The following is a 15,410-nucleotide window of genomic DNA, read 5'->3' as shown; positions in this document are numbered from 1 at the left end:
TTAAATCTGGGAAATTTTCCTTTTTTTTTTTTTAAAGATTTTATTTATTTATTTGACAGAGAGAGACACAGCGAGAGAAGGAACACAAGCAAGGGGAGTGAAAGAGGGAGAAGCAGGCCTCCTGCTGAGCAGGGAGCCCAATGTGGGACTCGATCACAGGACCCTGGTATCATGACCTGAGCCGAAGGCAGACGCTTAACGACTGAGCCACCCAGGCGCCCCTTGGGAAATCTTCCTATATATCATCCTTCCTGCTTTCTCTAGCCTCTCATCTTAGAATCCTATTACTCTGCTGGTGGTCCTCTTGAACTAACTTCTAATATTCTTAACATTTTGATCCAATTTTCAGTCTTTTGGGTTTCTTTTAAACATTTTTTTTTTTTTTTTGATTCTAAGTCTCTGGGGAAAGACAGTACAATACAGAGTCTCAAAGTAGCTGTATAGTTTCTGAGTCGAAATGTCCAGTGATATGAAACTTATTCACTCAAAACTTATTAGACAGGTCAGGATACAAGGACAAGAGAAAAACAGACAATAAAAACAGACCCACAGGAGAGACAGATATTGGAATTGTGAGCCAAGGCTTTTAAAATAACTTTGATTAATATATTTGAGAAATTAGATAATGAGATAGAGAATTTCAGCTGAGGAATGGAAACTATGAAAAAGAATCTAATGGAAATTCTAGAATCAAAAAATATAATAACTGAAATTAAGAATGCTAAAATATGTGTTCATTAGCTCCTTGATAAATATCCAAAGAAAGCCCACCTAGATGCTCCAAGAGAAATGTAGAATGATTCCAGCAGTAATATTCAAAATTGCCTAAAATAGAGAAATAAACTGTGGGGCATTCACACAATGGCATACTGTACAGTAATTAAATAAACAATATAGATGAATCTCACAAACACAGTTTTTGTTAAAGAATGTATATATGAAAGAATATGTACCATATGATTTTATTTAAATAAACTTCAAAAATAGGTAAAATTAATTTGTAGTGTTAGAAGTCAGGAGAGAGTTACCTCTCTAAGAAGAGAGAGGGTCATAATTGGGAGGACATTTAAGTAAGGTTTCTGAGATGTTTTTAATGTTCTATTTCTTGATCTGCGTGGTGGTTACAGAAATGTTTTCATATTTGTGTTAATTCCTAAAGCTGCACACCTATGATTTGTAAATGTTTCTAAATTACATAAAAAACTTAGAATAAACTTTAACAAAATGCTTATTGAAATACAGCCAAGAACAAATTATTTCTATTTTATAGATGCAGTATGTTTTCTTAACTGAGAAAACATATACGTATTCCTTACTTTATCTATTTCTTTCTTGCTGTTAGTTTTGGTGTCTATCTACCATGTACCCAATGTATCTGAGTTGAGAAGTTCTCTGGTTCAGTTTCTCCAGAGAATAAATATCCTGTTGTCTGCTTATTTGTAGTTGGAAGGGGGATCTGGGATCCTATAGCAACCCATATAGAATTTCTACTAAACTCCTTGTTTTTAGCCACACCTCTTCTCCTGCCTTTGGCAGTATCTAGGGCTGCCAATTCTTGAGTTCCTCTGAGGTTCTATGTTATGAATCTCATTGGCAAACCTCTCTGTAAACCCAATAGTTTCAGCTTTCTCTGCTCTTCTAAGTTAGTTGTCACTCCTCAATCTTACAAAATTTATGAACACACTTTGCCTATTGTTTTCTACTCTCCCATCCTATTCATCCTGGTGGATTTATTTCCATTTTTATTCCTATAATTTTAGTGGGACTTGAGGAAGGATCAGAAATAAAAACTTGCATTTAATATGCCATATTTTGATTTACTTTTTTCCTTACATTTATTTAAAAATACTAATCAGGTTATGATTCACCTCCTATGATCTGATACAGAATGCACATATATTTCTATAAATTTTGAGGTTTCTTATTAGCTGGGTGATATTTTTTTTTAAATGAAGGCTTTCACTTTCTTGTATAGCCTTTAAATGGTACATAAGATGAGTGGCTGTACTTCCTGGCTTGTGATCTCTCTGGGGAGCTGTTAATGCACTGCTGTGTATTATTATCAAATGAAATTTATAGGCACAGTGTCCTATTCCACAGAGTGAACCAAGGATTTCTCAGACACTCATCCAGACAGAGCATAAGTCTGAAGTCTACTTTATACAAACTTCTAAGAAATCACCTTTGCCATCTTATGTGCTGCCCTGTTTCCTGGGCTTCTAGAAAAATTGATTTTGTTAAAAATAATCCCAGACAAAAATCAAAAGGAAGCATCAGTATTCTCTCAACATTTTCAGTTGTTTAAGACTATCTTAGCAGGAGAATTTGTGCCATCTTATAAATTCTAGATGGTTCAGTTACCTGCAGAGTGTATTTATTAATCATATAATGAATAATGTGTATATTTCCTATCTTTTTAGGAATAACTAATTTTTCTATTTTAACATGATCATTAGAATATTAATATATAAATATAATTTCTCTCAAATGACTTCATGAAATGTACACAGAGTAAAAAAATAGTATATACTGGACAATGGCAGAGCCTTTTGAATGTTGACATCTTTTTTTTAAAAAAAGATTTTATTGAGAGGAAGGAAAGATGGCGGAGAAGTAGGGGACCCTATTTAAACCGGTCCCTGGAATTGAGCGGGATATCTACCAGACCACTCTGAGCACCCATGAATCCAACCTGAGATGTAAGAAGATCTGGATCTCTACAACGAGAATATCGCAGGTGGTTGGTTTTGAGGTACGAAGCGGGGAGCCCTGATTCTGTGGGCAGATATCAGAGGATAAACTGCAGTGGGAGAGTGCCTGGCCGTGGGGATCCTACACCGCCAGTGAGCGACAGCCTCACTCACTGGGGACGGGACACAGACTCGCAGACTGGTAGCAGGGGGGGAAAGGACTTTAGGGCAGCCCCTGGGGCAGAAACCTGCAGTGGCGGGGTCCTGTGGGCGAACTGGGAGCAGCTGGCAGTTTTAGAAGCACAAAGGGCAGAGATGTGCCCCGACCTGGAGGCAGGACTGGGGGCGCTGCAGAGGGGTGCACAACCCAGGACACTGCAGTTTATAGCAGCATGGACAGAAACGGAAACAGTGTGGCCTGGAGAGCTCACTGAAGAACAGACTGCGGTGTCTCTGCTCTGAGGCAGAGACTTGGAAACGGTCTCTTCTGCTCTGACTCACGGAAGAGATGCAGAAAGCTGCCAGGGAAAGCTGTCAGAGAACAAAAACGCCCAAAACTGATTCCCACTGAGCCCATCCCCCGCCACAGGGGGACAGGGCAACTCCGCCCAAACGGAGTTGCCTGAATAACAGTGCGGCAGGCCCCTCCCCCAGAAGACAGGCTGGAAAAACAAGAGGCCAGCAACCCTAAGGTCCCAAGAAAACAGGTGCATCTTGCTTGGGTTCTGGTCAATAATTTGGACTCTATACATTCCCTCAAACACCCATCAACAGAATGACTAGGAGGAGGAACCCCCAAAATAGAAAAGACTCAAGAGATTGTGACTTATGCTGCAGATTTACAAATGGATGCAGATATAACCAAGATGTCAGAAAAGGAATTCAGGCTAGCAATTGTGAAGACAATGGCTAGAATGGAGAAATCAATTAATGACAACATAGAGTCTCTAAGGGCAGAAATGAAAGGTGAATTGGCAGAACTTAAAAATGCTATCGATGAGATCCAATCCAATCTAGATAATCTAACAATTAGGGTAAGTGAGGCAGAAGAACGAATAAGCGACCTGGAAGACAATATAATAGATAAAAAGGGAAAAGAGGAGACCAGGGAAAAACTACTCAGAATCCATGAAAATAGAATCAGAGAAATAAGTGACACCATGAAGCATTCCAATGTCAGAATCATTGGAATCCCGGAGGGAGTGGAGAGAGAGAGAGAGGACTAGAAGATGTATTTGAGCAAATCGTAGCTGAGAACTTCCCTAATCTGGCAAATGAAACAAACATTCGCATCCTAGAGGCAGAGAGGACCCCTCCTAAGATCAAGGAAAACGGGCCAACACCCCGGCATGTAATAGTAAAACTTGCAAATCTTAGAACCAAGGAAACCATCTTAAGGGCAGCTAGGGGGAAGAGAGTCCTTACGTACAGAGGGAGGAACATCAGAATAACGTCATACCTATTCACAGAGACCTGGCAAGCCAGAAAGGCCTGGGAAGACATATTCAGGGTACTAAATGAGAAGAACATGCAGCCAAGAATACTTTATCCAGCAAGGCTGTCATTTAGAATGGATGGAGAGATGCAGAGTTTCCACGACCAGCAGAAGTTGAAAGAATATGTGACCACTAAGCCGGCCCTGCAAGAAATATTAAGGGGGGTTCTATAAAAGTAGAAAGACCCCAAGAGTGATATACAACAGAAATTTACAGGGACAGTCTATAAAAACAACGTCTTCACAGGCAACATGATGACAATTAATTCATATCTTTCAATAATCACTCTCAACCTGAATGGCCTAACCACTCTCATAAAATGGCACAGGGTTGCAGATTGGATAAAAAGACAGGACCCATCCATATGCTGCCTACAAGAGACTCATTTTGAACCTAAAGAGACATCCAGACTGAAAGTGAAGGGATGGAGATCCATCTTCCATGCCAGCGGACCTCAAGAGAAAGCTGGGGTAGCAATTCTTATATTAGACAAATTAGATTTTAAACTAAAGTCTGTAATAAGAGACACAGAAGGGCACTATATCATTCTTAAAGGGTCTATCCAACAAGTAGATATAACAATTGTAAATATCTATGCCCCCAACATGGGAGCAGCCATCTACATAAGCCAACTGTTAACCAAAATAAAGAGTCATATTGATAACAATACGTTAATTGTAGGAGACCTCAATACTCCACTCTCAGCAATGGACAGATCATCTAAGCAGAAAATCAACAAGGAAACAAGAGCTTTGAATGATACATTGGACCCGAGGGACCTCATAGATATTTACAGAACATTCCACCCTAAAACAACAGAATACTCATTCTTCTTGAGCGCACATGGAACTTTCTCCAGAATAGACCACATACTGGGTTACAAATCAGGTCTCAACCGATACCAAAAGATTGAGATTATTCCCTGCATATTCTCAGACCACAATGCTCTAAAACTGGAACTCAATCACAAGAAAAAATTTGGCAGAAATTCAAACACTTGGAAGCTAAAGACCACTCTGCTCAGTAATGTTTGGGTCAACCAGGAAACCAAAGAAGAACTTAAACAATTCATGGAAATCAATGAGAACAAAAACACATCAGTCCAAAACCTATGGGATACTGCAAAGGCGGTCCTAAGGGGGAAATACCTAGCCATCCAAGCCTCACTCAAAAAAATAGAAAAATCCCGAATTCATCAACTAACTTTAAACCTTAAGAACTAGAGAAAAAGCAACAAACGATGCCTAAGCCACACATTAGAAGAGAAATAATTAAGATTAGAGCAGAGATCAATGAATTAGAAACCAGAAACACAGTAGATCAGATCAACAAAACTAGAAGCTTGTTCTCTGAAAGAATTAATAAGATCGATAAACCATTGGCCAGACTTATCCAAAAGAAAAGAGAAAGGACCCAAATTAATAAAATTATGAATGAAAGGGAGAGATCACGACTAACACCAAGGAAATAGAAACAATTATTAGAAATTATTATCAACAAGTATATGCCAATAAAATGAGCAATCTGGATGAAATGGAGGCCTTCCTGGAAACCTGTAAGCTGCCAAGACTGAAACAGGAAGAAATTGACAACCTGAATAGGCCAATAACCAGTAACGAGATTGAAGCAGTGATCAAAAACCTCTCAAAAAACAAGAGTCCAGGGCCTAATGGATTACCTGGGGAATTCTACCGAACATTCAAAGAAGAAATAATACCTATTCTACTGAAGCTGTTTCAAAAAATAGAAACAGAAGGAAAACTTCCAAACTCATTCTATGAGGCCAGCATTACCTTAATCCCCAAACCAGGCAAAGACCCCATAAAAAGGGAGAATTTCAGACCGATATCCCTGATGAATATGGATTCCAAAATCCTCAACAAAATCCTAGCTAACAGGATCCAAAAATATATTAAAAGGATCATCCACCACGACCAAGTGGGATTTATCCCCGGTATGCAAGGGTGGTTCAACATTCGCAAATCCATCAGTGTGATAAAACATATTAATAAGAGGAGGGAGGGGCGCCTGGATGGTTCAATCGTTAAGCATCTGCCTTCAGCTCAGGTCATGATCCCAGGTTCCTGGGATTGAGCCCCGCATCGGGCTCCCTGCTTGGCGGGAGGTCTGCTTCTCCCTCTCCCACTCCCCCTGCTTGTGTTCCCTTTCTCGCTGTGTCTCTCTCTGTCAAATAAATAAATAAAATCTTAAAAAAAAAATAAGAGGAGGGAGAAGAACCATATGGTCCTCTCAACTGATGCAGAAAAAGCATTCGACAAAATACAACATCCTTTCCTGATTAAAACTCTTCAGAGTATAGGGATAGAGGGAACATTCCTCAAGTTCATAAAATCCATCTATGAAAAACCCACAGCGAACATCATCCTCAAGGGGGAAAAGCTGAGAGCCTTTCCCTTAAGATCAGGAACATGTCAAGGATGCCCACTCTCGCCACCATTCTTCAACATAGTACTAGAAGTCCTAGCAACAGCAATCAGACAACAAAAGGAAATAAAAGGTATTCAATTTGGCAAAGAAGAAGTCAAACTCTCTCTTTTTGCAGATGACATGATACTCTATGTGGAAAACCCAAAGACTCCACCCCCAAATTACTAGAACTCATCCAGCAATTCAGTAATGTGGCAGGATACAAAATCAATGCACAGAAATCAGTTGCTTTCTTATACACTTAACGCAACTGTAGAAAGAGAAAATAGAGAAACGATTCCATTTACTATAGCACCAAAACCCGTAAGATACCTTGGAATAAACTTAACCAAAGAGGTAAAGGATCTACACTCTAGGAACTACAGAACACTCATGAAAGAAATTGAAGACACAAAACGATGGAAAAATATTCCATGCTCATGGATCGGAAGAATAAACATTGTTAAAATGTCTATACTACCCAGAGCAATCTATACCTTCAATGCCATCCCGATCAAAATTCCAATGACATTTTTCAAAGTGCTGGAACAAACAATCCTAAAATTTGTATGGAATCAGAAAAGACCCTGAATCGCCAAGGAAATGTTGAAAAAGAAAAACAAAGCTGGGGGCATCACGTTGCCCGATTTCAAGCTATATTACAAAGCTGTGATCACCAAGACAGCATGGTACTGGCACAAAAACAGACATGGAACAGAATGGAACAGAATAGAGAACCCAGATATGGACCCTCAACTCTATGGTCAAATAATCTTTGACAAAGCAGGAAAAAACATGCAATGGAAAAAAGACAGTCTCTTCAATAAATGGTGCCGGGAAAATTGGACAGGCACATACAGAAGAATGAAACTCGACCATTCTCTAACACCATTCACAAAGATAAACTCAAAGTGGATGAAAGATCTCAATGTGAAACAGGAATCCATCAAAATCCTAGAGGAGAACATAGGCAGTAACCTCTTTGACATCGCCCACAGCAACTTCTTTCAAGATACATCTCCAAAAGCTAGTGAAACAAAAGCAAAAATGAACTTTTGGGACTTCATCAAGATAAAAGCTTCTGCACAGCAAAGGAAACAGTCAACAAAACAAAGAGGCAACCCACAGAATGGGAGAAGATATTTGCAAATGACACTACAGATAAAGGACTGGTATCCAAGATCTGTAAAGAACTTCTTAAACTCAACACCCAAAAAACAAATAATCAAGTCAAAAAGTGGGCAGAAGATATGAAAAGACACTTCTCTGAAGAAGACATACAAATGGCTAACAGACACATGAAAAAATGTTCATCATCATTAGCCATCAGGGAAATCCAAATCAAAACCACATTGAGATACCACCTTATACCAGTTAGAATGGCAAAAATGGACAGGGAGAGAAACAACAAATGTTGGAGAGGTTGTGGAGAAAGGGGAACCCTCTTCCATTGGGAATGCAAGTTGCAGCCCAAATAGAGATTTGCCTAAGGGAGGATTTGGGGCTGGTTGATCCAGACAATTGCCTCAATTCTCTGGACTATCCACATATAGATGATTTTTTCATCTCTGTGATTATAGAAAGTACTTACTCTTCTTTTCTTTATTTTAGTGGTGCAATCTATGCATAGATTCTCTATGGTGGGAATGCAAGTTGGTACAGCCACTTTGGAAAACAGTGTGGTGGTTCCTCAAAAATTTTAAAAATAGAGCTACCCTATGACCCAGGAATTGCACTACTGGGTATTTACCCCAAAGACACAGATGTAGTGAAAAGAAGGGCCATATGCACCCCAATGTTCATAGCAGCAATGTCCACAATAGCCAAACTGTGGAAAGAGCCGAGATGCCCTTCAACAGATGAATGCATAAAGAAGATGTGGTCCATATATACAATGGAATACTACTCAGCCATCAGAAAGGATGAATACCCAACTTTTACATCCACATGGATGGGACTGGAGGAGATTATGCTAAGTGAAATAAGTCAAGCAGAGAAAGTCAATTATCATACGGTTTCATTTATTTGTGGAACTTAAGGAATAGCATGGAGGACATTAGGAGAAGGAAGGGATAAATAGGGAGGGGGAATTGGAGGGAGAGATGAATCATGAGAGACTATGGACTCCGAGAAACAAACAGGGTTTTAGAGGGGAGGGGGGAGGGGGGATTGGTTAGCCCGGTGATGGGTATTAAGGAGGGCACGTACTGCATGGAGCACTGGGTGTTATACGAAAACAATGGATCGTGGATCACCACGTCAAAAACCAATCACGTATTGGGGCACCTGGGTGGCTCAGTCGTTAAGCATCTGCCTTTGGCTCAGGTCATGATCCCAGGGTCCTGGGATCAAGCCCCGCATCGGGGTCCCTGCTCCACAGGGAGCCTGCTTCTCCTTCTCCCACTCCTCCTGCTTGTGTTCCCTCTCTCGCTGTGTCTCTCTCTGTCAAATAAATAAAATCTTAAAAAAAAAAAACCCCAAAACCAATGATCTACTGTATGGTGACTAACATAACGTAATAAAATTTAAAAAATAAATAAATAAAAAAGATTTTATTTATTCACGAGAGAGAGAGAGGCAGAATGCAGAGAAAGGGGCAGAGAGAGAGGGAGAAGCAGGCTCCCCGCTGAGCAGGGAGCCCAACTTGGGGCATAATCCCAGGACCCCAGGATCACAACCTGAGCCAAAGGCAGATGCTCAACCCACTGAGCCACCCAGGCGCCCTGAATGTTGACATCTCTTGAACACCATTGTTAATTTGGTGACATTGCTACACAATGAGTCCCATCTTCCTCGTCAGGAATCAGATATTCACTTTGCTAGCCACCCTTGCAGCATGTGATTTAGGCTCTACAAGTCAGACACAGCCATGTTTGCCTCTGTTCAGTAGAGAGAAACATGAAGAAATCTACTTCTGGTGAAGGTGGTGAGGAAGAAGATATTTAGTTTTCCAGGGCAGCAATGATAGAAATTCTGGAACCTAGAGCCCAGCATTGTGCTGTGACTTAGGGAGTCTTTGTCCAGTTTCAGTAGCTATCGGGGGTCTTCCTTGGAGCAGTCTTGTGGTGGGGGTTGTGTTTGTTCTTGCCTATAGCCTCTAAGCCTGACTTTCTGGGTATCCTTGAGATTCTATGAACTGGCTAAATTCCTTATATAAATTCTTTTTTCTGTTTCAACTACCCAGAGTGGATTCCATTGCTTGCAACTAAAAACCCTGACTAATTCACATGGTAAGTGCTATCATAAACAAAAAAGAAAAATAATCACAAAAATAAAAAAAATATCTTTGACATTCAGCTACAATAAAAATAAACATGTGATTCAGAGTAAAGAATGACATATGCTACAACATGAATGAACCACAAGGACTTATGGTAAGTGAAATAAGCCAACTACAGAGAGACAAATACTATATGCTTTTACTTACATAAGGTATCTAAAATAGTTAGATTCAAGGAATCAGAGTGGAATGGTGCTTGCCAGTGGTTGAGGAGAAGGGGAAATGGGGAGTTACTAATCAATGGGTTTTGATCAAAATGAATAAGCTCTAGAGATCTGCTTAGAGCATTGCACCTACAGTCACTAAAAACATATACTACACTTAAAAATTTGTTAAGAGGTCTCATGTTAAGTGTTTTTCCACAATAAAACAAGATAAAATTAGAAAAACAATTACCATGTACTCATGCTATCCAAAGGTATGTCTAATTTTAAGCACATTGGAGAACTTAAAAATCTTGATAGTAGCAACTTGAACATACCATCTTTATCAGCAGTGTCTTGAGGCTTGCATTTTAAAGTGAAGATCTTCCGCAGCTTACAGTTAGCTGAGACAATAATTCCATCCAATGACTGGAAAACTGCTCCCTTGAATATTTCACTGGTAAATGCTACCAAGTCTATGCATAGATTGCACCACTAAAATAAAGAAAAGAAGAGTAAGTACTTTCTATAATCACAGAGATGAACAAATCATCTATATGTGGATAGTCCAGAGAATTGAGGCAACTGTCTGGATCAACCAGCCCCAAATCCTCCCTTAGGCAAATCTCTATTTTGGCTTCAGTTTTCTTAAAAATTGCCTTGATTTTTCCAAAGAAGTCATCATAATCTAAACTAGACATAGGTCATCTGGCTGTAGAGTTCTCATTATGAGGCAAGATTCTGACAACTTTGGGAAATAACTCTGGATCTGTAGGCAGTATGCTAGTGGGAAGCTAATTGCAGGTGCGTTAGACCACTTAAATCTTGAAAATCAGGGATAAGTAGCCAATTGTTCCTTCAAGGGGACTAATTTGATCATAATTAGCCACTTATATTTGTTAAAAAAATCATGGATGAAATTGGAAGCTGGGTTTAAATTGTGGCCAGTGCTGTCTACTTAAAACCAATTAACCTATTGTACAGGAATAGATTCTTTCAAAGAATTTGTAATTATGCCTAGAATTTGCCAGTTTTTAAAATACTCTTGCAGGGACTAATTTCTGCCTATTAAACAATTAGACTCCTCAATACTTCATCAAATGAATTCTCTAAATGTAAGAGCATTGCTCTTTAGTAAGAAATTTAGTAAGTATTTAGTAAGAAATTTAGTAAGAAATTAAGACACATTGAAGATGGCAGGACAACAACAGGGAAAAGAATTTTTGCAATTAAAAGAAAAGTAGTATTTAAGGTTGTCTGTACTTTTAAAATATCAGGCTCTTGCATTATTTGATTAGAAGAACAGTTTACATGAGGTTCATTTTATTAATCTGTCAAAATTGAAAGTTATATTTATTGATAAATGAAATTATCCTTAAAGGCAAATTCTATTTAGGAATGTTGATTTTATTATGAAGGAAAACCTGAGGTGGTTTCCACTATAGAAAAGTAAAAGAGATTGCAGTAAGTCCTTAATTAAATACATGAAGATTATTTGTAGGTGTCTCAACAGAAAATTATATTCTCAGGCCATGGGGATGCTCTGGTTTTTGAGTGAAAAGAAGTCAGGTGTAATAAAAGATGGGAAGGAGGACTGAGTGTGATGCAATAATGGAACCGGCTTGCCCTTCAGGGTGGCGAGCTCTGGAGAGGTCTGAGAGGTAACTGTGGGATGGGCCAGTAAGGCCAGGTTCTGGAGGCACTGAATGATTAGGAGGAGAACCTTGGACTTCAGTGGGTAAGGTGTCACTTTGATTCTTGAAGGAGAATGTGACAAGAGTAGAGTGCTGGGAAGTCTGAACTAACCATAATGCAGGAATATTTGGGGGTGGAGGAAGGCTGAGGTAGAGTAGAGATAGACTGAAGCACAGAAAGACCAGTCAGTCAGTCATTTAAGCATGAAGTGAGGAGGGTCTGGTAGAGGGCTAGTATAGGAGGTGGGATGTAAGGGACAAATCCAGTAGGCATGCCCTAGGGTGAATGAAACATCAGGGCTTGGTAAAATCCAGGTTACAGGGGATGGAGGTATTGGGGTTTCTAGCAATCCAATAATAATTATTAATATTATTATATTAGCATCACTATTATTTTTCTGTGGTTCCTATTCCTAAAAGACTTAATTAAGATTATGTCTCATGTGCAATTATTCAGCTGGTTTGTCCCAAAAGTAACTGTATTCATCCATTCTTCCCCATATGTGCTAAGCACTTCTCCCAGGTGTTAAACGCTGGGCATGACTCTGACATTACAGCAAGGAATGGGAGTTCTTCCAGTCTGAAAAGGGCGGCTGGAGGCAGACATGTAGTGTCTGTTTTGTACTGTTAGTGCAGAGGGGGCTCAACGTGGGAGGATGGGGAAGCTCAAGAAAGGCTTCTTTAAAAATTTTTTTCAAAATGCCATGATATTATATGCAAATATAGGCCCAAACATGCCAAATTTTATACAAAATACAGTTCTTGTCACTTCTCCACTCCTCTAATCATACTGTCAACTCTTAACTTTTCTTCTCTCTGTATTTTTAAAGAATACCTTTTGATTTATCAATTTTAGACATTATCCACTGTCTTCCTATTATGGTAGATAAGACTTGTAGTTCACTTACCCTACTTTTTCCGCTTCAGCCTCCCTAGATAATTGTCTCCCATTCGTTCTTTTTTTTATCTTTTTCCTCAAAATCCATATTCTGTGCTTTCCTTACTGTGACTATGTGAATAATGTACACAACTGAGCCAAGTGATGTTCTATGATTACCTTTTGTTATACAACTTCTTTATATTTCTAAAGTTAATGATTGCTTTTAAAATTATCTGTGTTATTGTATTTGAATCCGAGTTTTCCTATATCTAGGAAAGGCTTAGAGGCGACATGAGCTTGGTTTTAAACAAGGAATAATACTTTCCAAATCCAGGGAGGCATGGGAACATGCTGGGCATTTCTTCTCAGGGCCCTGCCCTTTATTCCCTACTTAGATGAACCCTCCAGTGGGCTGCACCTGTATACCTCATCAGACTCCATCAGCTGGCTTGGGAATTGGTGTCCTCTTCCTTCAAAAACTCTGAGTCCCAAGAAACCAGGCCCTTACCTACTACACACTTTTCTTATTCATCATAGTCAAGCTGCTGTTATTCCCCTGCCTGGACACATGCATCATGGAAAGTGCTCAACAAATAATGAACTACATGTGTGTGTGATGTCTGAAGACATACATACACATACATGCCAATACACATACTTTCAATCTTTCATTTTACTTTTTTTAAGTTTTAACTTTGATTCCAGTTAGTTAACATACAGTATTATATTGGTTTCAGGTGTACAATATAGTGATTCAACACTTCCATACATCACCCGGTGCTCATCAGGACAAGTGCATTCCTTGATCCCCATCACCTATTTAACCCATCCCCCCAACCACCTCCCCTCTAGTAACCATCAGTTTGTTCTCTAAAATTAGGAGTTTGTTTCTTGGTTCCCCCCCCCTTTTTTTTTTAACCTTTGATTGTTTTGTTTTGTTTCTTAAATTCCACATATGAGTGAAATCATATGGTATTTGTCTTTCTCTGACTGACTTAATTTTGGTTAGCATTATACTCTCTAGCTTCATCCAGGTCATTGCAAATGGCAAGATTTCATTATTGTTTTATGGCTCAGTAATATTCCATTGTATATTTATCCATTATTATTTATCCATTCATCAGTCAATGGAAACTTGGGCTGTTTCCATAATTTGACTGTTGTAGACAATGCTGCTATAAACATTGGGGTGTATGTATCCCTTTGAATTATTTTGAAGTATTTTTGTATTCTTTGGGTAAATCCCTAGTAGTGCAATTGCTGGATTGTAGGGTAGTTTTTAAAAATTTTGAGGAATCTCTATACTATTTTCCAGAGTGGCTACACCTGTTTGCATTACTACCAACAGTGTAAGAGGGTTCCCTTTTCTCCACAACCTCACCAAAACCTGTTTCTTGTGTTGTTGATTTCAGTCATTCTGACAGGTGTGAAGTGATATCTTACTGTAGTTTTGATTCGCACTTCCCTGATAATAAGTGATGTTGAGCATTTTTTCATGTGTCTGTTTTGGCCATCTGTATGTCTTCTTTGGAAAAATGTCTATTCATGTCTTCTGCCCATTCTTTAATTGGATTATTTGGTTTTTTTGGGTGTTGAGTTGTATAATTACTTTATATATTTTGGATACTAAATCTTTATTGGTATGTCATTTCCAAATATCTTCTCTCATTCTGTAGGTTGGCTTTCAGTTTTGTTGATGGTTTTCTTCATTGTGAAGAAGGTTTTTATTTTGATGTAGTCCCACTAATTTATTTTTGCTTTTATTTCCCTTACCTCAGGAGATATACCTAGAAAGAAGCTTCTATGGCCGATGCCAAAGAAGTTACTGCCTGTGTTCTCTTCTAGGATTTTGATGGTTTCAGGTTTCATATTTAGGCCTTTAATCCATTTTTGAATTTATTTTTGTGTATGATGTAAGAAAGTGGTCCAATTTCATTCTTTTATATGTTGCTGTCCAGTTTTCCCAACACCATTTGTTGAAGAGACAGTCTTTTTCCCATTGAATATTCTTTCTTGCTTTGTCAAAGATTAATTGACCATATAATTATGGATTCATTTCTGGGTTTTCTATTCTGTTCTCTTGATTTGTCTATTTTTGTGCCAGTACCATACTATTTTAATTACTATAGCTTTGCAATATAACTTGAAGTCCAGAATTGTGATGGCTCGAGCTTTTCTTTTCTTTTTCAAGACTGCTTTGGCTATTGGGATCTTTTGTGGTTCCACACAAATTTTAATATTCTATGTTGTAGTTGTGTGAAAAATGCTGTTGGTATTTTGATAGGGATTGCATTAAATGTGTAGATTGTTTGGGGTAGTATAGACATTTTAACAATATTTGTTCTTTCAATCCATGGGCATGAAATGTCTTTCCATTTCTTTGTGTCATCTTCAATTTTTTCATCAGTATTTTGTAGTTTTCAGAGTACAGGTCTTTCAACTCTTTGCTTGGGTTTATTCCTAGGTATCTTATTGTTTTTTTGTACAGTGAGACTGATTCCTTAATTTCTTTTTCTGCTGCTCCATTATTGGTATGTAGAAATGTAACAGATTTCTGTTATGTTTACTTTGTATCCTGCAACCTTATTGACTTCATTTACCTTTACTGAATTCATTTTTTGGTGGGGTCTTTTGGGTTTTCTCTATACAGTATCATGGGAACTGCAAATAGTGAAAGTTCTACTTCTTCCTTGCTGATCTGGATGCTTTTTATTTCTTTTTGCTGTCTGATTCCTGTGGCTAGGATTTCTAGTACTACGTTGAATAAAAGCAGTGAGAGTGGACATTCCTGCCTTGTTCC

General features: G+C 38.7%; 1 protein-coding gene across 7 annotated transcripts in view; it reads right to left on the bottom strand.

The window, feature by feature from the left end:
• The window catches only part of CFAP20DC (CFAP20 domain containing), a 261,449-nt gene that overhangs the window by 131,898 nt on the left and 114,141 nt on the right, over positions 1-15,410 (bottom strand). For all 7 annotated transcript variants that reach the window (XM_034997947.1, XM_034997948.1, XM_034997952.1 and 4 more), the window contains exon 6: positions 10,375-10,531. In XM_034997947.1, coding sequence (XP_034853838.1) covers positions 10,375-10,531 — 157 coding nt within the window. The remainder of the gene's footprint in view (positions 1-10,374; positions 10,532-15,410) is intronic.

The sequence above is a fragment of the Mirounga leonina genome, unplaced genomic scaffold (assembly GCF_011800145.1).
Source record: "Mirounga leonina isolate KUSES-001 unplaced genomic scaffold, KU_Mleo_1.0 Mir_94, whole genome shotgun sequence".
Lineage (NCBI taxonomy): Eukaryota > Metazoa > Chordata > Mammalia > Carnivora > Phocidae > Mirounga > Mirounga leonina.
The sequence above is the reverse complement of the archived record's forward strand: the minus strand, read 5'-3'. Positions and strand labels throughout refer to the sequence as shown.